Source organism: Salvia hispanica, chromosome 2, assembly GCF_023119035.1.
Source record: "Salvia hispanica cultivar TCC Black 2014 chromosome 2, UniMelb_Shisp_WGS_1.0, whole genome shotgun sequence".
Taxonomy (NCBI): Eukaryota; Viridiplantae; Streptophyta; class Magnoliopsida; order Lamiales; family Lamiaceae; genus Salvia; species Salvia hispanica.
Window position 1 is genome coordinate 21,109,633 of NC_062966.1, and position 26,803 is coordinate 21,136,435.

At 36.1% G+C, this 26,803-nt stretch overlaps 2 protein-coding genes across 3 annotated transcripts; one reads left to right on the forward strand and one right to left on the reverse strand.

Moving 5' to 3' along the window:
- The first annotated feature begins 11,339 nt into the window (after positions 1 to 11,339).
- On the forward strand, positions 11,340 to 12,532 carry LOC125205383 (deSI-like protein At4g17486). The gene is made up of 3 exons (XM_048104275.1): positions 11,340 to 11,604; positions 11,728 to 12,015; positions 12,116 to 12,532. Exons 1-3 carry the CDS (start codon positions 11,472 to 11,474, stop codon positions 12,364 to 12,366), a joined length of 672 nt encoding a protein of 223 aa, XP_047960232.1. The 5' UTR covers positions 11,340 to 11,471; the 3' UTR covers positions 12,367 to 12,532.
- A 3,188-nt stretch (positions 12,533 to 15,720) lies between these two features.
- On the reverse strand, positions 15,721 to 22,121 carry LOC125205375 (nuclear pore complex protein NUP96). 2 transcript variants are annotated; one of them, XM_048104265.1, is made up of 6 exons: positions 21,892 to 22,121; positions 18,934 to 21,565; positions 18,533 to 18,656; positions 17,509 to 17,657; positions 16,505 to 16,602; positions 15,721 to 16,200 (listed from the first exon to the last, which is right to left on the reverse strand). In XM_048104265.1, exons 2-6 carry the CDS (start codon positions 21,502 to 21,504, stop codon positions 16,005 to 16,007), a joined length of 3,138 nt encoding a protein of 1,045 aa, XP_047960222.1. In that variant the 5' UTR covers positions 21,505 to 21,565; positions 21,892 to 22,121; the 3' UTR covers positions 15,721 to 16,004. The 2 variants fall into 2 exon arrangements, with proteins under 2 accessions (XP_047960222.1, XP_047960221.1); XM_048104264.1 differs by having other exon boundaries at positions 21,931 to 22,120.
- Positions 22,122 to 26,803: the final 4,682 nt, after the last annotated feature.

The window sequence follows — 26,803 nt, forward strand, 5'->3', positions numbered from 1 at the left end:
TGTAATTAGAGATCGATCCCTTCCGAACTCCCACCCATTCCTTTCTTTCCACAACAAACATATCACTCCCCTTTCCCAATTCGTCCATTACTAATGTTTTAATTTGAAATTATTACTATAAATTTTAATATTATGCTCTGTCATTTTTATGTAACATCCTCAAATAAAACACCCTTGCTATTTTTGAATTGTTTTAATTTTTAATATAATTTTATTGGGAGTGATATAATGAAAATCATATATCTAATACAAACTCAAAACTTTAATCCTGGCAACTAATTATTATAGATCAACGCTTATTATGTTTCAAGATTAAAATTTCAATAACTTTTGTAAAACTGTCAAGGTATATTAGACGCTTTCATAATACTATGAATCATTTAATTATAGAATAATTGCGTAATCCCGATTTCGGCGTTCTCTCTTCTTCCACTATTCATTTAATTAAATCATTTCAATTACTCTCCCACCCCCCCTTCCAACTTTTTGCCTTTAAAAATCAACACAATTTCAACGCAAAAATTCACCAACAGCTGAACGAAAGAATCGATGAAATTTCAGTGCAAAAAATCAACACATATTTCAGAATTCAACAAAAAAGCAACATGATTGATTCAAAACAAATTCTACAAAAAATCTTCATAAAATTAACAAAGATTTTAGAATCAACATAGAAACTTGTGGACCAAACCGAGAGTGCCTCTCCAATGCAAAGTGAAAAGAGCAAAGCACAAGCTGAAAGAAGTGAAGCAGCATCCGAAACTTGTCAGCTCACCATCCAAAGACAAGCTGGAAAGATGTCTTGCTGTCAAACGGTTAAAGAAAACTTTCAGTTACTTTGTAACTGCTGAAGCAAGCTTTCAATTACGTTGTTTTATATTCTAGCTATTTAGGTTTGTCTTCTACATCTTTCCATTGTCAAGTATATATTCTGATGAGTTTTGTATTCTCCATCATCAGGAGAAAAAGGCATAAAAAAGCATAATCTTTGATAATGGATCATTCAGCTCTTGTTTCCATGTTTGTCACTATTTCTCTTTTGTGCATTTTTTTATCATGGTATCAGAGTAGGATCTTGATCCTGACTCTATATCATATTTTCCTTTAAGCTACGTATTTCTTTTTCTCCTTCTTTAAAATGGCAGAAGAATCTGATGTAACCAGTGGAATTAGACAAAATGCTACCTCTCAAAACTACCCGATTCCTATCCTACCTCAAAATCACCCTATTTCAATTAAACTCAATGATGGAAATTTTCTCATCTGGAAGCAGCAAATCCTCGCAACAATGAGAGGATATGGGCTCGAGCATTTTTTTCACCGGAAGTCATCCGAGTCCTCCACAAACAATTCAAACACAGGGTTCCGATGAGACGTAGGTAAACCCGGATTTCTTGTCTTGGCAACGCCAAGATCAACTGTTGTCCGCTTGGATACAGTCATCTCTATCAGAAAATATCATGATTCTCGTTGTTGGTTTGACCACTGCGCAAGAGATATGGCGTGTGCTTGAAACGAACTTCGCTAGTTAGTCCAAAGCGAGGATTATGCAATATAAACTGCAACTCCAGATGTTGAAGAAAGATAACATGCTGATGCGAGATTATCTTAGCAAGGTGAAGGCTTGTTGTGACCAACTCGGCGCTGCTGGATGTCGTGTCTCTGACGAAGACCAGATCCTGCACATATTGGGAGGATTGGGATCTGAGTATGACTCTGTCATGGTCAATATTACTTCAAGGGCTGATCCGTGGTCTGTACAAGATGTGACTGCTTTGCTTCACAGCTTCGAGTCACGTTTGGAATCAACTAAACAAACTACCATGAACATGGATGGATCACAGCCTAGTGCAAATATGGTTCAAGCCTCTGGGCAGAGAAAGAATGGAGGTTTTAACTCCAACAATAAAGGAAGCCACCATTTTCATTACGAAGGCAGAAGCAGTGGTGGCTCTTTCAGAGGAGGTAGAATGGGAAGAGGAGGAAGATCCCATGGAAACAAAGTAATTTGCCAATTGTGTCAAAAACCTGGACACTCGGCGGACCGATGTTGGCATCGATTTGAGCATAATTTTGCTCCGCCGCAGGCACCTCAGATGCACTCTCAACAACCCAACAACTATTCTCAATCCTCTTTCCTTCCAAATCCAACAGCAAATGTTGTACAAATACGAGGGGGTGCACCTGTTCAGTCTGCCTCTTCCATTCACTCACCTTCTGAGTTTGGCTTTGATGCAGCTTCTACTACTTCATGGTTCCCTGATTCCGGAGCCACAAACCATGTTTCAAATGATCTATCTACTCTCAATACAAGGTGCTGATTATCATGGAGGTAAGAGACTTGAACTTGGAAATGGACTAGGTGTTAACATTGCTCATGTTGGTCAATCTCACTTCATGTCTTCTCCTTTCTCTAACTCTAGGAATGTTGTCCTTAATAATCTCCTTCACGTTCCTGAAATAAGCAAAAATCTCTTGAGTGTCTCACAATTTGCTATATATAACAATGTCTTTTTTGAATTTCACCCCTCACTTTGTTTTGTGAAGGATCAACACACCAAGGATATCATCCTCAAGGGCACACTTGAAGGAGGATTGTATCGCTTTCTTCTTCACAAGTATCCAATCAAGGCCAAAAAGCCATTTTATTCTGATGTTCCTAACAACACCAGTAGTCTGCCCACTGTGTGTTCTGCTTCGTTAGGACATTCTCCTGCTTTACCTAAACCTGACACAAATGTTCTTAGTATAGACTTGTGGCACAAGCGGTTAGGCCATAGTGCTTATGATGTTGTTGAATCTGCTCTTAAAAGTTGTAATATCGCTTTCAATCAAATAAAATCAAGCTTACTTTGTCATCCTTGTTGTCTTGCAAAGTCTCATCGTCTTCCTTATGCTCAAAGTCACACACAGTATAACACTCTTCTTCATCTCGTTCACAGTGATCTTTGGGGGCCCTCTCCAATTGTGTCTAGAAATGGTTACCGTTACTATGTATCCTTTATTGATCAACATAGTCGTTACACCTGGCTCTATTTTCTTAAGGCAAAAAATGAATTACACTCAGTCTTTCAACATTTCAAGAGCTCTGCTGAGAATCAACTATCTTGTAAGATTAAAATACTCCAATCAGATTGGGGTGGAGAATATCAAGGCCTCACTTCTTTTCTCCGTGAGCACGACATTCACCATCGTGTTTCTTGCCCCTACACTCCTCAGCAAAATGGGGTTGCGGAAAGGAAACACAGACATGTGGTTGAGATGGGCCTCGCTTTGTTGGCTCAATCCAATTTACCTTTGAAATTTTGGGATGACGCTTTCTCTGCTGCGTGCTATCTTATCAACCGCACTCCTTCAAAGGTGATCATGCTTCACTCACCATTTGAGATGCTCTTCCATACCAAACCTGATTATGCCTTCCTGAAGGTCTTTGGTTGTTTGTGCTATCCTCACTTGCGTCCGTATAACAAGCACAAGTTGCTTTATCGATCGGAGGCTGATACTTTTATTGGCTATAGTCTTCAACACAAGGGCTACAAGGTGCTTCTTCCCAATGGTAAAGTAATCATCTCCCGTGATGTTATTTTTTATGAGAATTCTTTTCCTTTTCAATGTAGCTCACAGGGAATGTCATCTTCTGTTGATGTGTCTTGCCATCCTCCCAATATCTCCCTCTCCCTCATCTTACACATTCCCCCAATACAGGTTCCTCTTCAGTATCTCCTCACACACATCTGCCTTCTGCATCAACTTCGAACCCTCATCACACACATCCGTCTTCATTAACTCCTCATTCTCCTCTTGTTCCCATTTCCAACGCAGTTTCCCCTCCAGAATCTCCTTCCTCTAATTCACATTCCTCTAGTGAACTTCCTTCCACTCTCATATCTTCTCCATCTCCTGAGAAATCCACCACTCACCACCATATGATAACTCGGGCAAAGCGGGTATTTTCAAACCCAAGCTTTTTCACTCCAGTGTTTCTCCAAATTTTCTCATTCCCAAATCTGCCTTCGAAGCTCTACAATACCTATTTGGAAGCAAGCCATGCTTGAGGAGTTCTTAGCTCTCCTCCGCAACAATACTTGGACACTCACAGTTTTGCCGCCGAGCAAGAATTTAGTTGGGAACACTTGGGTTTTTAAGCTGAAAAAGCATGCGGATGGCTCAGTTGCTAGACACAAGGCCCGTCTAGTAGCCCAAGGATTTTCTCAACAACCTGGCATGGACATTAATGAGATTTCCAGTCCTGTTGTTAAGCCCAACACTATTCGTTTGATACTGAGTATTGTTGTATCTTCTCAGTGGAAAGTCACTCATCTAGACGTGAACAATGCATTTTCACGGTGAATTGGTGGAAGATATCTACATGAAGCAGCCCATTGGTTTTGAGCAAGGTTCCCCTAATTTGGTTTGCAAATTCAACAAGGCTTTATACGGCCTCAAACAAGCCTCTCGATCTTGGTTTTACACAGTGCACTCCATCCTTCTTTCCTTGGGATTTTCTCAATCCCGTGCAGACACCTCTCTTTTCTTCCGGATCAGCAAAACTGAGATTACTTATCTTCTTATTTACGTGGATGACATGTTGATTACTGGTAGTAACCCCACGGCTATTACTGATATCATCAACAGCCTTAGTAAGCATTTCTCTTTGAAGGACTTAGGGGAAGTGACACAGTTTCTAGGTATTGAAGTTACTAAAACTCAGCAAGGTCTTCATCTATCTCAAGGAGCCTACATCAAGGAGCTTCTTTCTCGGCTAAATATGAATGAAGCAAAGGGTTGCAGCACCCCTATGGTCTCTAGTCTACAGCTCAGCAGAGTCATTGGCAATCCAACTGTTGATGGGAAGCTTTATATAAGTGCAGTGGGAGCACTTCAGTACGCAACAATTACAAGACCAGAGATTAGCTATTGTGTGAATAAGGTGAGTCAATATATGTCTTCTCCTCTTGATACTCACTGGAAGGCAGTGAAGAGAATTCTCAGATACTTAGCCGGTTCTTTGGATTATGGATTGCACATCAGAAAGTCTGGAGCATTAGTCAGTGGCTTTTCTGATTCAGACTGGGCCTCGGATCTTGATGATCGGAAGTCCGTCTCTGGATATTGCACCTTCTTAGGCAGCAACCTTATCTCGTGGTGCTCTAAAAAGTAAAGCGTCGTTTCCCGTTCTAGTACCGAGGCTGAGTATCGAAGTCTCGCACATGCTGCATCAGAAGTAGCCTGGATGACCTCTCTTCTCACTGAACTTCACTTGAAACCATCTGCTCCTCCTACAATCTAGGTCGACAATCTCAGTGCCATCGCGATTGTTTCGAATCCAGTTCTTCATGCTCGGACTAAACACATCGAATTGGATATCCATTTCATACGTGACAAAGTTCAAGCTAAAGAGATTGATTTACGGCATGTCCCTACCACCGATCAAATTGCCGACATTTTTACCAAACCTTTGAGCAACCAATTCTTCACGAAGCTTCGAAACAAACTTGGAGTTAGTTCCTTATCCTCGCTTGAATTGAGGGGAAGTGTGAATGTGGCTGTTGTGGACCAAACCGAGAGTGCCTCTCCAATTCAAAGTGAAAAGAGCAAAGCACAAGCTGAAGGAAGTGAAGCAGCATCCGAAACTTGTCCAGCTCACCATCCAAAGACAAGCTGGAAAGATGTCTTGCTGTCAAATGGTTAAAGAAGACTTTCAGTTACTTTGTAACTGCTGAAGCAAGCTTTCAATTACGTTGTTTTATATTCTAGCTATTTAGGTTTGTCTTCTAGATCTTTCCATTGTCAAGTATATATTCTGATGAGTTTTGTATTCTCCATCATCAGGAGAAAAAGGCATAAAAAAGCATAATCTTTGATAATGGATCATTCAGCTCTTGTTTCCATGTTTGTCACTATTTCTCTTTTGTGCATTTTTTATCACTACAAAATGAAATTCATGTGGTCGAATATAGTGAACAATATTATGTTGTGTTTTGAATCCAAGGTCTTCTAATCTCATCTCACTTTCTTACTCAAACATTCCGCCAAAATATGTAAAGTGAGGATGATAAATTAGGACACGAGTTCGGGCTTAGTAGATTGAATAGGATAGAAAACAAAAATAGTATGGGCGTCATACATTAATAGCCCAATCCCTTACACAAGAATTTCATTTACCTTACACAAGGCCAAAGCAGCAAGATTAATCCAAACACAACATAGCTTTGTAGTAATGGATCTTTAATTTTTGTTTAAATTGGTCCAAACAATCATGCAAGACTATTTCACATATATAGTTCAAGCGTATTAAATTTTGTCGAACGTTCAAATTATGTCAAGAAAGATTCTAGAAATATTGTGTGCCACTTGAACAAATATAGGAAAAAATTTGTCGTATTTTACACAAATATGTAATCTTTTTCCTTTTCTATAAATTAAATGAAGTTACTAAAATATCCCTATCGTTTATGAATTATGTAGTTTATTAGAAAATGTAATTTATTTTCTTGTTAAAAAACAGTGGTAGTTGTGATTTGTGAAATTTATTGTATTAGGCCGAGGCCCACTGCATAATTTTGGGCCAGACCGCCTGAATTGGGCCCAATTTAAGGTCACTAATCAAATAAAAAAAATTGGAAAACTAAATAATGTAATATAAGTACTCCACATTTTTTTTAAGAAATGAGTAATAGTTACCTTTTCTTCAAAACCAAAACAATAGTTATAAATAATACTACTATGAAATAGATAATTATAATATATTCATGTAGTAGCAATTCATTAAATACCTTGACAAAAATTTATGAATTTACAAGTAAATACCCCATGCTTTATATGCATAGACTTACTCTTTATTTAGAGATTAAGTTCTATAATTAGTAATGATAGAATTTAATTAAATGCAAACTTTAAATATTGTACAAACTTCAAACTATGATCTGAATTATTGGAAAATGTCAACAGATGACAAAATAATATCAACAAAAAATATCAACACGAGGTCAACGGTTAATGTTGTGTTGACATTTTTTATTGCTGTTATTTCGTCATATGTTATTTTCTAACAAGCCAGATAATAGTTTAAAGTTTATATAGTGTAGGCATTTTATCACTATCCTAGTAATGATTCGTATAAAATTAATCACATAAGTCGCATGTTAATGTTATTCCATTTAATGCTCCCAAGTCCATTTAATACATTTGTTTCTTTGATAGTTCGTCTTAATGAACATTATATTCAATGCAGTTATTGGTTTCAGCTCATAACACCGAAAGCAATACTTTAATATATGTAACATTTGTCTTTGTACTATAAAAACTGTCAATAGTTTGCATCTATCTAATCAAACTATTCCAAAATGAAACATAAAAAAATTTCAGCATTGTTTACAAATTAAAGACCATATGATCAAGATTATACATTTTTTATGATAGTCAATGGAACGTTATATATCGGACAACATATTTAATATCTTATATTATTATTCGAATCTTATATTGGACAAAACATGCCCATAATTGAATGGGATTGAATATCTCTAGTTTTAAAGATGTGTAAACAACGTGCAACAAAAAACACGCTATTAGTGACGGAAACGGATAATTCCGTCACCAATTAGCAAAATTTCTTGGGGTTAGTGACGGATTAAGTATCGTAGATCCGTCAACAATTAGCTTGTCAGTAAAAAATTTAGTGACGATGTATCCGTCACTAAAGTTACTAACTCACCCATTGACGGAAAACACATGTGGTAAGCCCGTATTAGTAACAAAAAAATATGCACTAATTAGTGACCGAGGCATTTCTGTCATTTATCTGTCACTAGCCGTTGAGTTTTTGACCACCATCACTAATTCCGTCACTAAAAACATGCATATGTATACAAAAGCAAGCTTAGCAATACAAATATGAATTCTACATTTCAAGTATAAATAATATTTTTGGCTTATTCTAGTGTAGCCTCGGGTAAGTGAAATCACGTGTAGTCACATCTTTCAAAAATCAATACTAGTAGTTATTTTTGTCAAATTAGATTTTTCCATTAATTGTTTTAGTTTATTTAGTTTTATACTCTGCTTTTACTACATAGTTTAGGTACTATACTATTTATTCAAATTTACTTCTTCTGAGTTCGAACTAAACTGCTATTTTTAACATTGTTTTCTCACAGTTAACAATATTTTTATGATAACCTAAAATACTGGTGTATTGCTTTGTGTTCAACAGCCACTTGAATATGGAATATTCATAATTAGTGATTAGGACAAGATAGTAGTATAACATACATGGTGATACTAAAATGTAATTAGGATTCTCATTATTGAAGAAAAGAAATTAATAGTAACTAATTATCATAGTAATAATCAAGACAGCGTCCGTAAAGTCGATTCAACCTCGCGTAAACTCTGGGTAGATCCAATTTGCAGAGAAGAATTGCTTGTTGTACTTAAGCAGCAGTGTGGAATTAAGTCCATGAATAACATGATCGCAGCAATAAAAGCCAAGTGTGGGTCCAACTACTTTTTGAACCTCCTCACACAAAGCTTTGAAAGTTTCATCTTGACACTCTCGTTCCACAGGCCTATTACATTTTTCTGCCAAACTCAAATTCAAGAATAAGACTTCATTCACTAAGAGAAAAAACATAATCTTAATCATCATCTTTGATTCAGATTATCTACTCATTTTAATTTTGTGTTGAGTACTTAGTTTGAAGCTTGGTAACCTTTATAAAGTATGTTGATGAAGGTTATTTAGCTTCTCATCAAAATTGTTACATATCCACATATTATAGGTTAACTTGGTATGTAGCGTGGATGTAAAAATGAAAGTTTGTGTTATTTTAAAATATTCGAATAATTTACAAAATTTATAACATGAAAAATAATTTTAAAATATAAAAATTAAATAAAATAAATGAAATAAAATTATAATAATATTAGAATGGTGCGTAATTACGAATTAAGCTAGTATTAGAAAATGTAAATTATTTGCATGTTAAAAATTTGTTACAGTTCAGTGAATTTTTTATTATAATAACTTCTCGGTTGAGTCCCACTTCATAAATTCTCCTGGGCCAGAGCGGCCTGATAGGGCCCAATTTAAGGTCACTAATAAAATAAAATTTTGGAACACTTATGTCTGCTTAAACAGTTCTCCGGTTCTCGGTTAACCAAAATCGGAACCAGAATCGACCGGTTAATTGAGGAACTGGAACCGGAAAACTCGGTTCTGGTTCCGGTACCGGTTCCAACTTTTTAAATAACACCGGTTTCGGTTCGGAACCGGAACCGACCGGTTCCTAACCGGGAACCGGATTATAATTCAATTTTATTTTTTTATAATTTAATATACTAAAAAAATCTAATTTATTGAATTAATTTTGAATTAAAGTAAAATAGTTTGAAACATTGAGTGATTTTTAAATTTAAATGTTTAATCTGTGATACTTTGAATCTATAATTATTTCCCTAATCCATTTTTTATGAACTAACTACAATGAGTAGAACATCATAAGTTTGTTTTTAGTTTTCAAAAGAACTTATACAAATACAATATCATTTCATATGATATATTTATTACAAATTTATGTAACAATTCATTTAACATACGATTTTAACATATTTGTGAATAATTTATTAAGTGTTCCGGTATAAACCAAATAGTCACAACAATATCAATTAGTATTGGAAATTCCAATGAATACTATGTTTAGCCAAAAAAGGGAAAATGAAATTCAATTTTAAAACTCATTTTTTTCAAAAAAAATGCTAAAGTTTAGAACTCCTATTTTTGTATTAGTAAAAAATTGCTAACATAAACTAGTCCGACCCGACCTACTACACTTGGCATGTTTAATCTGTGATACTTTGAATCTATAATTATTTCCCTAATCCATTTTTTATGAACTAACTACAATGAGTAGAACATCATAAGTTTGTTTTTAGTTTTCAAAAGAACTTATACAAATACAATATCATTTCATATGATATATTTATTACAAATTTATGTAACAATTCATTTAACATACGATTTTAACATATTTGTGAATAATTTATTAAGTGTTCCGGTATAAACCAAATAGTCACAACAATATCAATTAGTATTGGAAATTCCAATGAATACTATGTTTAGCCAAAAAAGGGAAAATGAAATTCAATTTTAAAACTCATTTTTTTAAAAAAAATTGCTAAAGTTTAGAACTCCTATTTTTGTATTAGTAAAAAATTGCTAACATAAACTAGTCCGACCCGACCTACTACACTTGGCATCACTCTTATCCATATATGAATATTATTGTATTGTTGGTTTGTATTTTGTGTATTTATTTTAATTTTTAGGTATTATTTGTTATAATTCTAGATGTTGGATTTTTTTTTTTTAGTATTGAACTATTTAAAATTATAAATAAATTCGGATTAAAATTACACATCGGTTCCGGTTCGGAACCGGAATCGACCGGTTCTTAACCGGCCGGTTCCAAACCGGAACCGATCGGTTCCGGTTCTGGTTCTTGAATTTATGAAAATTTAAAACCGATTAACCGGTCAACCGGTCCAGTTAGAACCGGAACCGGCCGAATAAGCAGGCCTATGTCTAGAACATCCTTTTTTTCCAAAGTTTGAGTAATATAATTTTTTTCTTTTGAAGAAAAGAGTAATAGTTACTCTTTCCTTCAAAACCAAAACAAATACTTATGATTAATATTAAATAGATAATTAAGAAAACTATGTCGCATGCTTATATAGTAGCAATTCATTAAATTTATTTTTAGATTAGTAATTTTTAAAACATAAAAATTAAGATAAATAGAGAGATTAGGTCCACCAAATAACAATGCACCCTAGCAATATTCATCCCTCTTTTTCAACCTAATCACAGATCATTATTCCATGAGACACTATTTTAATCAACTTAATAATTAAAGTGGTCCATCAGAATCACAGGCTCCAACACACTATACCATAAAGTCATGCTATGCACAAAAGAAGCAATATAATTGTACCATATATTAAAAAAATGCATTCTATTATACCAATAAACACACCCACTTCACCTCATCATGAGCTTTTACTATCATCCCTTTCTCCCATAATACAAATTCTCTCCCCATTCTTTGCCAAAAAAAATAAAAATAAAATATTCTATCACTCCTGTCAATAATCTTGATAATGAACGACATGCGTTTTAATGCAAAAATTAACAATACAGAAGAAAAATATAATAAAAAGTAATCGGTGATTTTGTTAATGAAGGATCGGATATAAAAAAATCTTAATGACTAAGACGGTATAAAGCCGAAAAACAAGACTATTAATTGTGGACGGAACCTCACTTTCCCAAAACCCCTTAGCTTTTCACATATTTTCCCCCACGCATTTGATTTATATGCTCCCTTGATCCATCAAATTTTGATTCTCTCTCTCTCTCTCCATTATCAACTCTTTCAAATTTGAATTAATTCCATCATCTCTCTCTGGCAATGTTATGCCGGAAAAGTTCAGTGAAAAGTAGGAGTGGATCGGTGGCTGTGAATCTAAATGTGTATGATCTAACCCCAATGAATGGCTATGCCTATTGGCTTGGACTTGGGGTCTACCATTCTGGTGTTCAAGGTCAGTTCATTTATTACTATTAATTTACATCAAATTAGTTAATAATTAAGCTATATATAGTAGTAGTAACATTTTGATAGTAGTAGTAGTAGTATATCTATTAAATTAATTAAATTGCGGCAGTTCATGGAGTGGAGTATGCATTTGGAGCTCATGAATATCCAACAACTGGGATATTTGAAGGAGAGCCAAAGCAATGTGAAGGCTTCACATTTAGGAAATCTATTTTGATAGGTTACACTAACATGACTCATGGGGAGGTGAGATCACTCATGGAGGATTTCTCTTCCAAATACAAAGGCAATGCTTACAATCTCATCTCCATGAATTGCAACCATTTTTGCAACGACGCTTGTCTTCGCCTCACCGGCTCCCCCATCCCTAGCTGGGTCAATCGTCTCGCCCGGATAGGTAACATTTCTGATTTTGAGCATTTTAAGTAATCGGAAAAAAATAGGTTAATAAAAAAAATTACTATACTAATAATTGTTTTGATATTTATTTTATTTAGGTTCGCTTTGTCATTGCATTATACCAAGTAACTTGAACATGACTAAAGTGGGACATCATAAAGTTGAAGATAAAGCATGTGACATGGAGAAGAAGAAGCTAAGGAGCCGGTCGAATAGGTTCTCTAATTCCTCCTCGAATTCTTCGTCATCGTCGTCTTCGCCTCCCCTAGCGGCGACCATTGGAGGCCGGGGCAGAAGCTCTCTGCCTGGGCCGTCGATGCCGTTGATTATTGATTCAATTGCAAATTAGATGTCTTAAAAGATCTGATTTTTGACATAGTTGAGATTTGAAATTTCTTCAATTTATTCCTTTTGATTTTCTTGTGTAATCCTATAAACGTTAATATAGCTTGGTGTGAGAACATGTACATGAACATTCGCACGTGGTAACAAGTTATATGTGACTTCTTTTTTCACTTCCCTTTTTTATGATGTCCAATATTATAGATTAACTTTTATTTAAATTTGATTGGAAAAATTAGAAAATAAAAGTATTAACATAATTATGAGGGATAGTCATATGATAGCTGTGATAAAAATCAATGGTAGATGAAAGTAGGAACCGACGGTCATGTCATGTCAAAATGTCAATCATTTCAATTCCTTAACAAAATTAAATACTGTTATAAAAAAATGCCAAGACAGCTTTATTTAACAGAAAACGTACATAATAAAGGAAATTCCCCACCCAATTCCCTCCGTCCTAAAAAATCAAAACTAATACTCCCTCTGTCCCATTAAAAATATAACATTTTCCTTTTTTGGTTGTCCCATTAAAAATGAAACATTTCCTTAAATAGAAACAACTCTATCTCTACTTTTTCATCTCTCTTACTTTACTCTCTCTTCATTAACTCACAAAACAACACTACATAAAATCCTGTGCCGATACTCAAATGTTGTATTTTAAGTGGGACGGAGGGAGTATTTCCTTTTTGGTATGCTTTCCAAAAATAAAACCTTTCAGTTTTAAGAAATTTATGTCTCTCTATTGAAGCGACTCATTTTTACTAACACATTTTTTTTAATCTCTCGCACTTTTTTGTGTTAAAACATGTACATCTTTAAAAGTTTCTATTTTCAAGGAACGGAGAGAGTACATAGTACTCCCTCCGTCCCAAGGAAGATGACTCCTTTCTTGGGCGGCACGAGATTTTATGCAAATTTATTTTATATGTTGAGAGAAGAGAGTAAAGTAAGAGAGAGTGAATAAAATAGAGATAAATGTGTTTCCATTTTAAGTAATAGGTCATCTTAGTTGGGACAAATTAAAAAGGAAAGTGGGTCTTCAATGGGACGGATGGAGTATAAGAAATGAAATTTTGTTCCAATTTCCTATATTAATCCCGTGAAATGCGGCTAAATTATTAATTTTCCCCAAATAACAATCCTTCTATTGTTTAAATGAACAAATCCTGATTTTGTTCGTCGGAATCAAACATTAGAAAGTGGAGTCAAGACTTTTTTACTTAAAGAAAATCTATACAAATTGAAGTAACAACTAACGAACCCATCAAAGTGATAGTGACATTAATTAGCTAAAGCATTAATAGTACTATATTCCTTAATTTCTTATTGAATTTAATTTTTGGTTTACACTTATTTTAAACACCTGAAACAATGCTAAATTCATGAATCTAGTTAATCTGAATAAGAACATACGAAGTGAATTACAAAATCCATAGGTTTAATAATGTATTTGTAGATTAAAAATGTGGGCAGAAAAATCATGATTAGAGAATATGTTCTTTAAAGCATGTTGTCTTGAGCAACTTTATAGCTTTTACCAACCAGAATGGCTTTATTTATAGGATTATTATTTATTTAGCAAAGTATTATTCTTTACAACATTAAAGTCCAAGAAATACCTGCAATCGGGCCCACTCGACAATTATAGCCCATCCACCACCTTCACCAGATCTCTGTAAAATTTAACTTTGCTTGTGGTGAAATCAACATATATTGGGAAATTTGTGGGGATAATTATTGCTACTACAGTAACCAACAATCACCCAAATATTCAATGCTAGTAACTCATTAATTTTTTATATGTAGAAAGAGTAGGATTATTCAGTTGAGTAATATTAGCCCCGCGTTCCACTGACATTTTTCCACTCACACATTATTATAAAACTAGTATATAAAAATAAGATTCACATTCTACTATTTCTTTTCATCTACTTTCCTTCTTATTTTTTAAAATTTGTGTCAAACTCAAATGGGACTCCTGAAGTGGGACGAAGGGAGTAGTAAGTTAGGAATTCTTTGAAAATGGGGAGTAGAATTTATTGTTAAATATGCTAAATTTCAATGAAAAAAATGATATTCCATTTCTCATTATGAATGAAACATTCTTTCTTTTTTATTCTTCCTTTCAAGAACGTCCTAGTTCATTAAAGTGAAAATACTACTCGTATCACTTAATTCACAAAATAATATTTCATAAAATTTCGGATATTACTAATCAAGTACACAACTTTTTTGAAGAAAACAAAAATAAGAAGAATGTGGCAAGTGGGAGTGCCTAAACTCTGCTTAGATCTTATCCAATCAACAAACTTGTCTTAGATCAAGCGACATTCAGAGATGTGTATTTCAAGTGTCGGATTTGAATAAATTTAGTTGTCCAATTACCATCAATAAAGATATATTCTTGGATTATATATGCCTTCGTGCACATCTATCTATTCATGTAGTGACAATAAGGTTTTTCACAATATGATAAATACCAATTACAAACGTTGATTTTGTTTGTATATTGAGATAGTTGTCTATATGATTTATAATTTGTATGATAATTATTTCAGTTTGTCATTCTCCTTTCACTTTCGGCAACTTAAACACTTTCCGAAATTTTGGTTAATTTATATCGCCTGTCATTTTATTTGAATTCGACTAATAATTTGTAATAAGTGTTTAATGATTAAACTCCACGCATAAAATAATGCTGTAGCCTTTTGTGCGGCGGTCTGCACCACCCATATTATTTATCTATTTTAGTTAAATAACTACTAATTTGATGTACTAATAACGTTCCCCTCTATTCACAAAAATAAAAGATTAAAAAAAAGTTTTATTCTGAAACAGTCCATATAAAACGAAATGGTACTCATTGATAAAGGGAAAATTTATAAAGTTACCTTTTACCTTTCTTGCAGTTGTAACATTGTCCATCATTCCTCTTCTTGCTAAGATACAAATTATTATAACCTCTATTCAAAAGCAGCAACTTTTTTCTTTGCAGGGATATTAGCATCTAATATAATAAAATTTTCAAAAAGTTAGATTTTTCCCACGAACTTTAAAATTGACAAATAATATCATGAACTTTACCTCGAATTTGTTTTTTCCCACGAATGAAAAAATGCATGTTAATTTAATAGAGTGAAAAACAATTTTGGAGGGTGTGCTTCAAGAAAAACTATCATCAAAGATTGAAAAACTTAAAGCTCTCAAATTGTTGTCGAGAAATTACGAAAAAAAATATGTATCATAATATTATTTGTGGGAATTTTTTCATTCGTGGGAAAAAACATACCTGGGGTAAAGTTCGTGATATTATTTGTCAATTTTAAAGTTCATGGGAAAGACACGTAACACCACATAACACAACACATAACCAGTTTATTACACCACTATATAATTTCAAAATTGAAGTTTTCAGTAATTTCAAACATGAATTCTGTCAGAATAGTTTCAAAAAAATAAAACTGAAGAGGCTAATCTACAAACAGGATACTTCAATTGTCATGTCAAAGCTATTAACCAAGGATTCTGGGAAACAAAGAACACAACACAGATGGCCCGAATAAAAGTAAGAACATACGCTGAAGCTTGAAGAACTTAAAATCGTCGAGTTGCAGAAGTTATGCTTCCAGTGGGGGGAAATTATTGTGCCAGTTCAGAAAGATGACAAGTGAAAAGTGAAACAGCATCCTGTAAATGATATGAGCGGAGGTCTTCCGGCATAGGTGCCCGAAAAACAGTTTCGAAGCAGATCAGCTGATCCTCGCCTGTGGAACCCTCGTTGCTATCAGAAAGAAGCAGACTGGAGATCTCTTCCGCCATCTTTGAGAATACGACTCTGGAAGATAAAACCATTGGAAAATACAGGCCTTAGGAAACATGTATGCTAGAATTTGAAAATACAGCAAGACATTACTAATATGGTTCTCATAATCTAAACAGTAAAATAATCACATATGCTACAACAAAGAAACAATGGTCGGTACTCGGTATAGCAAGCTAAAATAAGAAACACTGTTGAGCATAACAACCTATATTGATATGTAGAACAAACTCAAAAGGGAGAACCAAAAGTTCATGCTAATGGTGAAATTCAGATGTAGAAATAAAAAACAACAGAATAGTTAAGAAGACAACAGTACCTTGCTTCGACTGATAATTTGTTGCCCCGAACTGCCAGAGACTTGTTCAAACGGCTAATAAAGTCAGCACATGCATCATTCTTGTTCTCAAGAGTGTCCTGCCAAATGATCCATCAATATGATTGTAATAGAAACAATGTCTGCTGAATATCGGAATAGATATATGTGACCCTTCATTCTTTGGTCACCTATACAGTTTCTCAAACAAAGAAATGTCATTTTGTTGGGATTTTACAAATTGGAAAAACAAAAGGAACAAGACGAAGAAAATAGAAAAAGAGAACAAAGAAAGCCTGTTTCCATTTTTCAATAGTTTAAGAAGCATAAGAATCCATTTTATGCATCAAGGAGAGCCCTCCTAGTCTGGCCACACCACAACAGTGTCTCGTATATAATTTCAAGAAACTTCACATAACACATATTAGTCACCTTCTACACGCTGTTCGCTGATATCACAAACAAAGAGTAGTAAAAACTAGCACTTTGAGCATGTTTGGGAAGTGCAGCTAACAGTTGCAGGAAAGTCAACCAGCTCTTTGAATAATGCAAGTGCTCTATGAACAATGCAGAACTAAGGAGCATCCATTCCAAGCTCAATCAGTATTACGACAAATTAATCAAGCAGATTAAGTAATACAATTATTGCGCAGTTCCATAACTGGACCAGTGATCAAGCCAGTCTTTCTAATAGTCATTCAACTAGTGCAGCAAAAAACTGTTTAAAGTGATATGTAGCTACTAACTGGCCACTTGCTATAAACCAAATAAAGTCTAACTCTAACACAAAGTTAAATATAATCAAATGTCATTTTAAACTTCCATTAAACAAAATGAAAGAAATGAAATGAGAAGTAGAGTAAATACTGGTCAAACCAGATCTAACATATTTGATCAGTCTTGTTAAACTGGGATGCCCAGTTTAACCAGTTCACGTTTTAATACTAGGTTAATTCAATTTTTGAAAACAATGCATGCAGCTCTGCAGTCATAGACATGGACATTACCAGTTCAGTCATGGTGCTATTGTCTTCCTGCAAGGAATTCTTCAATATATAGAATGAAATATAAATTCCTGCCCCAAGGTCCCAATCTTCAATCTCCGACTTGTAGTCCTCCATGGATGTTGCTAGCTCCCATATTTCTGTATGCTTTGCTGCATCAAAATAATAAAAATTACTACCTCCGTCCCCCAAATTTAATTTGACACACTTTGACCCGGCACGGTTTTTAAGAAATGTAATGGAAAGTGAGTTGAAAAAATTGGTGGGATGTGGGTCCTATTTTTAAAGTATTAGTTTTATACTCCCTCCGTCCCCGATTAGGAGTCACACTTTGACCAGACACGAGTTTTAAGAAATGTAAAAAAAAATTAGTTGAAAAAGTTAGTGGAATGTGGGACCTACTTTTTTATATTGGTTTTATAATAAAATGTGAGTGGAGTGGGTTAGTGGAATGTGGGACCTACTTACCATTTATGGTAAAAATGAAGTGCGACTCTTAATTGGGGACGGACGGAAATGGAAAAGTGTGACTCTTAATCGGGGACGGAGGGAGTAATAAAATGTGAGTAGGAATGTGTTAGTGGAATATGGGGTCCACTATAAAAAATGCTAAAAAGTGAAGTGTGTCAAATTTTCAGGGACGGACCGAAATAGTAAACTGTGTCAAAATTTGGGGGACAGAGGTAGTACTACTTATGGCAAAAGGAAGACCGGAAGAATCACTTTGTTAAGTTTCAAACAAAAAATCAAAAAGGAAAGAATTCCATAGACAAAATCAATGCTCAGGAGTCAGGATAGTTGTTTCATTGTTTGTGTAAACAATGGGATGCTTGATCCAAAGGTGAAGGTGATTTTTGGTCAAATACATATATGAAGCTAGAAATTCTGGAAGACACTTGCAGAGCTGCAATCTCAAATTCTCCCAACCAAACAAGCCCGGAAAGAGAGTCTCACGCAGAAAACATACATATTAATTAAACCAAACTTAAATTGATTCAATCAGATTAATACACCAAAAAAATCTTACCTGACAAAAACAAAGACGGAGCAACTGAAGTTAAGAAAATAGAGTGTGCTTTCTGCCAGCTTGCACATGCAAGAAAGTGACCTAGAGCCTTTGGAAGGTCCCCAGTGTAACTGTGAAATATTGCCTGTATGAAGAGAAGTGAGGAGAATATGAGCAGTGAAAAAGAAAGAAACTCAGAGTTGCTAACGACAAGAGAAGCTAGCTACTGCAGTTTTTCTCACAATTAACTTCCCACAGCCTACAGACACCATGATCCAATGGAGACATACAGTTTATTCTCATAAGGTACTAGAAAAGTGATATAAAAATTCCAGAACAGGATCATAGAGAGATAAGGCAAAGGACAAACATGAATGATCAATATGTGCAAAAATAACAGGTTTAAAGGAGGGAAAACTCACCAAAGCTTCATGCAACCATGCTAAAGGAATGCCTAGACTTTCAATGAATTCCCATTGTGAGTCACTAGTACTCCAAACTTCACAATATTGAAAGAGGATTTCTCTTATAACTGTAGCTTGAAGATAAGGATAATCTTCACGGTGAGGCATATGAAGTACCACATAGATGGCCCAATGGCATTGCCCAAGGCAGAGCAACTGAGAAACATATGCCATGTCAAGGACATGTAGATCATTTGAACTGAAAGTGCCAATGGCTTCTAAAACAGCACGCTGATGCCAAATCATGTGATAGTCAAGAGGGTCGTATGTTGAAGCAGAGGCACTGAACATGGTCTTTAAAGCACCAAAATCATTTTCTTCCCGGGCGTGAAGAAGCATAAGATAATAAGCTAGGTCAAAACGGTTATTCAAAACCCATTTGCTCACATCTTCTATAGGTCCTTCATCTATGTAAACTGGAACAGGGTATGGAGCATCTCCCTCATTCAGAAGCTTCTGGTAAGTGTTAAAAACAACAGGTAACGAAATGTCGGGTGGAAGTTTATACCACATCAACAGTCCTAGGAACCTTTTCCAGTCAATTTTTACACCATGTAAGGCCCGATGAATGTTGCCAGAGAGTAATTCAAGAAGCCTCACCCTATCATCCTCAATGAAACTAAAATCCAGTCCATTCTTCCTCCAAAGATCAAGCTGATGAGCAATATCAGCACGATTGGTTGTGGACCCACCAGCCTGGCTTAAGAGACAAGATAGTCGTACATCCCCTCTAGAAGCAGCAAGCTCTACGGCAGCGTCCATCTGTCTGCCAGAAAGAAGCAAAAATATGTGTTCTAGACCACTCAACTCATTCAGCGAACTGATATCTTCTTGTACACGGTGGTGAACACTCTCTTGCAGCCAATAGCTGAAAGCAGCTCGTCTAATAAGTGGAAGTGCTTCCTGGTCAACATCTGGATAACTTTCCCTTGCATCTGAAATCATATCCTCCTCCTCCTCTTCAATGAGCTTCAATTGCCCACCCATTTTCCTTGTTGAAAAGAGCACTTTAATTAATTCCCAAACCAGCACTTGGTGCATCAGTAGGACGCGAGTGTCAGATGATAAGCTTGGCACCTCTAGTTGCTTCTCAATGATGTCTATATAGCTCCGACAAATATCTGGAAGAGTCAAGCGGTCGCAAATAAGCTTTTGAAGTTTGAGATTATAGGTTCCTAGTTCAACTTTTTTTGTTTCACGACTCAATTCCTTGTGAATATTGAGGGGGGAGCTGAAACAAAAGTCAGTAAGTTCCTCCTTAACTTTGTTGCTGTCATCTCTTGTCACTTTGTCAAGTGCAACCTTTTCAATATTTATTACAGAGGATAATACAGCACGGGAATTATCACTACCAACAGGCATACCAGAATGCACAAGTATGCCATTTGGGCCCCAACCTACTCGAAAGGATCTTCCCATAAATAGTGCTGCATCAACTATATTACAAGAATGATTGCCAGTTACTGGTGTTTTCTTTGTAAGCTCCAGCTCGAAGCCTTCAGATTTTCTCGTGGTTAGGTGCAAACCTTTATTTTGTTGGGACAATAAAATGGCTCCAGAGGAGGTAGAGCTAAAACCGCCAGGGTTAAACTCTTTTAAAGCTAATGGAGTTTTGCGAATGGAAGGGGTATTTGAATTGTGAACTGTCTTCCTAGATGAATGATGCAAAGGAGATCTTGAGGAATCTTTAGCAAAAGGTGGATTATCATATGGATGTTTGTTAGTAAGAGCCTCTACCTCATCTTCCTTGGCAGGAAACCACAACATCCTCATGTCTTGCATCCTGACAGGATCAAGACCAAGATGAGCAGGAAGAGAATGTGAAAGAAGACTCATGTCTGGTGAAGCATTATCCTCATCATCGGATACCTCATTACCATTCATACCTTCGGGATCTTGAGCTCCAGGGGACACATCATCCATTGGAACATCATCTTCATCTTCATCTTCCTCAACCAGGCCAAATCTGCTAAAATGTTGTACCAAAAATTTCCATTCACGGTTATCTGGATTAAATGAAATGAAACGTGCCCCTTGACTTTCTGTCTTGCACTTCAATTTTTCCACAATTTTTGCTAACTGCGTCTCATTTAGATTACTCAATGGCTTTGTTTGAAGTAGTAGAGTTACTTCAGCTGGCTTGTTAAGACCATGCCCAACCAACGGTTTAGAACTGTCATCTTCATATATAACAATCTCACATTTTCTAAACTTGACAATGGAATCCAAATCCAAGCGTCTAACATCTGTTTCCCCGATAAACTTAACACATCCATAACCAATCCTTCCAATGACAAAATCTTCAACTCTACTGCAATAACCAGGGTTTGAGAACTCACGAATAGCCAACTCACTTAAGCACGGCTTTGTGTAGTAATCAGAACAACGGAGGGTTGGTAAAGAATTTTCAGCATCATGTAAGACCTGACAGGAAAGAGAAGTATCTGCACCATTCAAAGAAACTCTTCTTCTTTTGTACTGAGACTCATGAATCGAAGTAGGCTTTAGCACAGCTAAATTAACTTCCATATTTAAGCTCAAAAGAATTTCAGCAGCGGAGCTGCAATCCTTGAAGCTGTGCTCCAAGCCACTGGTTACAGCACATACTAGTCAAGTTAGCAAGATGGACATACGATCAACATAGTAAAGACACGCCTATACTCCGCACAAGCTAAAGTTCAATTGACAGAAACAACTTGAAAATCTATTGATACGAACTTTCGATTCAAGAATAATTCACACAACAACATATTCAAATCAAGAGGTCAATCTACAAACTCCAATTAAGAAATCGGAGCCCTTTTCCGGAAAACCCTAAAATTAGATCACCAACAATAGCATTCATGCTTTTATAAATTCACAACACGCATTGCCAGCAATAACAAAATGAAAAGAAGCAAAATCAGCATAAAATACCGGAGCTGTGTCTAAGAGTTGAAATTGAAGAGAAGGTACCGATTTGAACTGGAGCTGTGATTAAGCAAAGTGCAGAAAGTTAGCAGTGAGCAACTCTCTCACTGGGCGGGAGCGGAAATGGGAAAAGAGGGTTTTAGTTTTTGGGTTTTGACAGTAAAGGCTCGGTTTAGGTTGTGACTTTCTCCTGCAGATTCCATGGAAACGTTTTTACCCACAAATTTTTTTTTCTTTTTCTTTCTCTCTTTCCAAATATAATTTGATTGGACTTTATTTCTTTCTCTTTATGCAATAATAATTTATTTAATTCTAACGGCCTTAAAATATTGGGCCCCTACCAGATGATTTATGGGCCTTGGCCCTTTTAAGGAAAAAGCCCTAAATTATAGATATTGAAAATTATCATGCGTAATTAGCATGAACTAATTTTACATCTTAAAATATAGACACAAAACATAGAATTTACAATAAAAACATTAGAACTTTAGTTTTTAATCCTGAATAGCAATAAATATTACTCCCTTGGTCTGACAACCCATTTCTTTCAAATGAGTCTCATTTCAATTTTACTATAAACTACTCACTCCGTCCACGAAATATTGTCCATCTTTGTAAGGTTCGTCCGCGAAATATTGTCCACTTTACTTTTTTTCATTCTTAGTAAATGGAGGAGTTCACTTTCCACTAACAAATAGTAGCATTCATATTCTAGTAGGTATAAAACTAACTATAAATGTGAAACTCACATTCCACTTAATTTTTCTAGTTTTTCTCCACATTTCTTAAAATTCGTGCCGAGTTAAATATGAACAACATTTCACAGACAGAGGGGTATGTCTCATAATTTACTATCACATGCAACTCACATTCATTTTAAAATTAATACTACATAAAAATAAATATTCATATTTCATTAACCTTTTCAAGTAATATTCTTCCACATTTCTTAATCTATTACTCCCTCCGTCCCACTTTAAGAGTCTCGGTTTACTATTTTTGGGTGTCCCACTTTAGAAGTCCCGGTTGGAATATTCCATAATTGGTAATAGGACCCACATTCCACTCACCTTTTTCCACTCACATTTTATTATAAAACTAATATATAATTTATAAAAGTAGGACCCACATTCCACTATCTTTTTTCACCAACTTTCCTTTATATTTTTTAAAACCCGTGCCGAACTCAACCATGACTCCTAAAGTGGGACGGAGGGAGTAAAAAAGATGACGCCCACTTGTGAATGGAGGGAGGGTCTTATATATGTTTAGGAATAGTTAAATATGAAAGAGGAAAGAAACGCTGAGGAAAAAAATTAAAAATAGGAAATGAAGGAAGACTAAATAATGAAATACAATATTCCTATAATTGTATTATTGAAACAATTTAAATTATTTTAGATGTATATCAATTCGGTCCGATCAAATATTTTATTATATGGTGAAGTTCAGTAAATGATGAAGGCCATATTTGGAAAATATTGGATTTCCATATGTTCGAACAGAAATAAAGATGTTGAAGATCTAATGATATCAATAGGCCCTCTTCAAATTGAGTAAATATGGAACAAGGGAACACATTTATTTATTCATCTTATCTTCGTAATTTGCCTCGCACGCGCAATCATCGTTTTATCTTTTTTATGTCGCATACATATAATTTCTCGAGCCGTGCTCCGGTGCGAGCTCACGCACAATGTGCACGGTCGAATCGGATTCAGTCTGCCCGTTTTCTATGTATCTTTATTCGGGTTTTCGTTAAATATTATAACTTTTATTAAGAATAATAATCATTTTGCAACAATTATTTGTAATCACAATAAGTGTTAGGACAAATCGATCATGATTTTTATTCATACAATGAATCAATTTTATTCACAAGAGTCAGTTCAGCTGTGTTTGACATGGGTCAGTAATTGTTAAAAAATAACTTTGTATCACACACCAGTCAAATTATTTGTTGTAGCATTACTAATTATATGCTTATTTGCGTTATGTAATCGAGAGTAACGTGCTAGTACAACATTTATTAATAATTAAGTAGTAGTAACAAATAATTTCGTTGTGGTGGGGTATTCTGGTGCTTTAATAATTATAACACGAAAAAATAAATGAACAAATTATTTTGCACGAATATAGTCACGTATTTACTTATGAACAATCATATATATAGAACGAAAAAGAATTAATTACATGATCTACATTAAAGAAACACGATTGCTAGCCCTTTTTTGAAAATAAACCGCACAAATTTTGAATAAATTAAAGTATAATTATTCGCAAGTATGGTCAGTTAATTAGTGAAAACAACCGGTTTATCGAGTTTAAAATTAATTATAAGAAATACTACATAATTTTAGCAAAAAAAGGACAGGAAATGAATTTTATTAAAGGAAGACCAATTTTACAAAACATGATCCCAAGATTAATTTTAGGGTCGTATTTGTTTGATCGAACAACATTTATAACATTCAATCTTATCAAATTCATTACACCGAACATCACCTTAATTCGTGAAGAAATTTGTTAGCCATGTCATAATTTTAGTCACTTTAATATACAAATAATACCTTGTCTCAATTTAGTCCGGTGCTCAATCGCGAACTTGCAATGCACCCCGTGTAACTTGTGGTGGACTCATTTAGGCATGTGTCAGTCTCGATGATCCCAACTCAATCGGCACCTCTAAAAGCCTATCCAAAAATCAAACTATGTATACTCACATGCATTTAGAATGATAGTACTATGTACACCATTGATAGACATATATAGTAGTAAGAAATATTAACCCTAGTGATTGCATATATAATAGAACTAGCCAACTTGGATCATGATCAAATTTTAGATTATTTCCTTCTCTTGCAATCCTGATAAATAGCTTTGACGCAGCACAATTATTTCTATTTCCATTTTAATTTGATTTATATCAGATACATACTAATAATAGAATGCATTTTAATGATTTTAGGAAGAAAACATTTGTTATTGGTTCCTCAAAGTGAGGCATGGATTTCCACAATCACACAGTAGTTGTTCAAGTTTCCAAGAATTCATGATGTATCAGAGCTCCAACGTCCTGCTTTACTAAGCTATAATAATGTTTTTTTGGAGCATAAACTATGAAAAATTTCATTAAATTCGGTTATCCGAGCTGCTACCATCCACAGCGTGGATCTCCGCCTCAAAAGATTGTTGTGGCTTACTCTTGTTCTTAGGCCATCTACAATGGGGCGGACGATGCATCGTCCGTCGCATCATCAGCCACTGTGGCATCCGGACGATGGGTTAACCATCGTCCGCGCCCGATCGATCGTCCGCGGACGAAGCGCGGATGATGATCATCGTCCGTCGCATCGTCTGCCACTGTGGCATCGCGGACGATGCGACGTACGATGGCGACGTGTTTTCGGTTTTTAATTTAATTTTCATAACCTATATATACCTCTCACTTTTCACTTCATTTTTCACTCTTTCACTCTCAAATTCACACTATATTTTCTATATTTCAAACAAAATGAATCCCGAAGATTACCCAAGTCCGAATAGTCCGATGTTCGGTGGTGCACGATGGCCAGGTACAGAACCCGATGAATACCGGCCATTCGACACCAACTCCCAGTACGATCCCGACTTCAGCACGGACTCGTACGGGCTGTCAGACATGGAGCCTTCTCCCAACCGCACACCCGTCGCCGCCGCACCTCACAGCCGATCCGCCGCGTCGGGCTCCGCCACCAAGAAGAAGCGGACCAAGGCACTAGCCCAGAAGTTGCCGCAAACGGCGGTGTGTGAAGAGTTCGCCCCGGGAAGGACGAACTACGCCCGGAAGAATCCATCGTCTTGACGAGATGTTGGATTGATGTTTCAGAGGATCCGGTGTTCGCCAACAACCAGAAGGTTACTGCGTATTGGGAGCGCATCGCCGAAAAATACAACGCGGCCAAGCCGCCGACCGCCTACAAGCGCCAAAGGGAGCCGCTCCGCAAGCACTGGGATCAAATAAAGAAGCAGATCAATCTGTTCGCGGGGGAGTACGACAAGTGCGGGAGGGAGCAGGGCAGCGGCGAGAGTCTCGCGGATGTGCGCGACAAAGCAATCCAGTCGTACATGTCATTGTACGGCGATTTCAAGCACTACCAGTCATGGGCGCTCTTGAAGGAGAAGCAGAAGTTCGTTGGTGGTGTGCTTCCCCAATCGACGGCGGCAAAGAAGAGGGCGTCGAAGCTCACCTTCACTGATTATACAAGCAGCGAAAGCAGCGCATCTCCAATGGACCTCAACAATCCGGTGTTCGAGGATGAGAGTTCCGGCACACCGATGTCCTCCTGGCGTCCCCCTGGCATCAAGGCTGCCAAGGCCAAAGGCAAGGCGACCTCCTCCGCCACGGCACCGCCTGACCAGGCCCCAAGCCCGACCCCAAGCGCGACCACGGCCCCGTCTTCGGCTGCGTCACATGCCTACACGGATTTAGTGGCCTCCTCCGACTACAGGACGTTGTTGGACGCGCACAACGCCCTGATGCAGGCGACCAACCCGGCTCAAATCGAAGGCATCCAGCGGATGATCAATGACCTCAGCCGCAGGTTGGAACTACTCTAGACTAGCTAGAGTTTTTTTATATGTAGTACACTTTTTTTTTAATTTCTTATTTTGTAACTTTTTTTATTAATTAAGTAAATGTAGAAGTTGCCTTAATTGTGTTGTTTTTATTTATTTATTTTGCTTGATATATTTGCATAAATTATATAAATATAAAATATAAGTAAAATGCTTAGGGCGGGGCTTAGGGCGGGCTATAGTCCGCCCCATTGCTAATAGAAGGAGCGAAGGATAAAATGCTGACGTGACGGTGCACAGGATGGGACTTAGTCCGCCCCATTATAGATGCCCTTAGTCCGTCCTCCATTGACAATGGCGA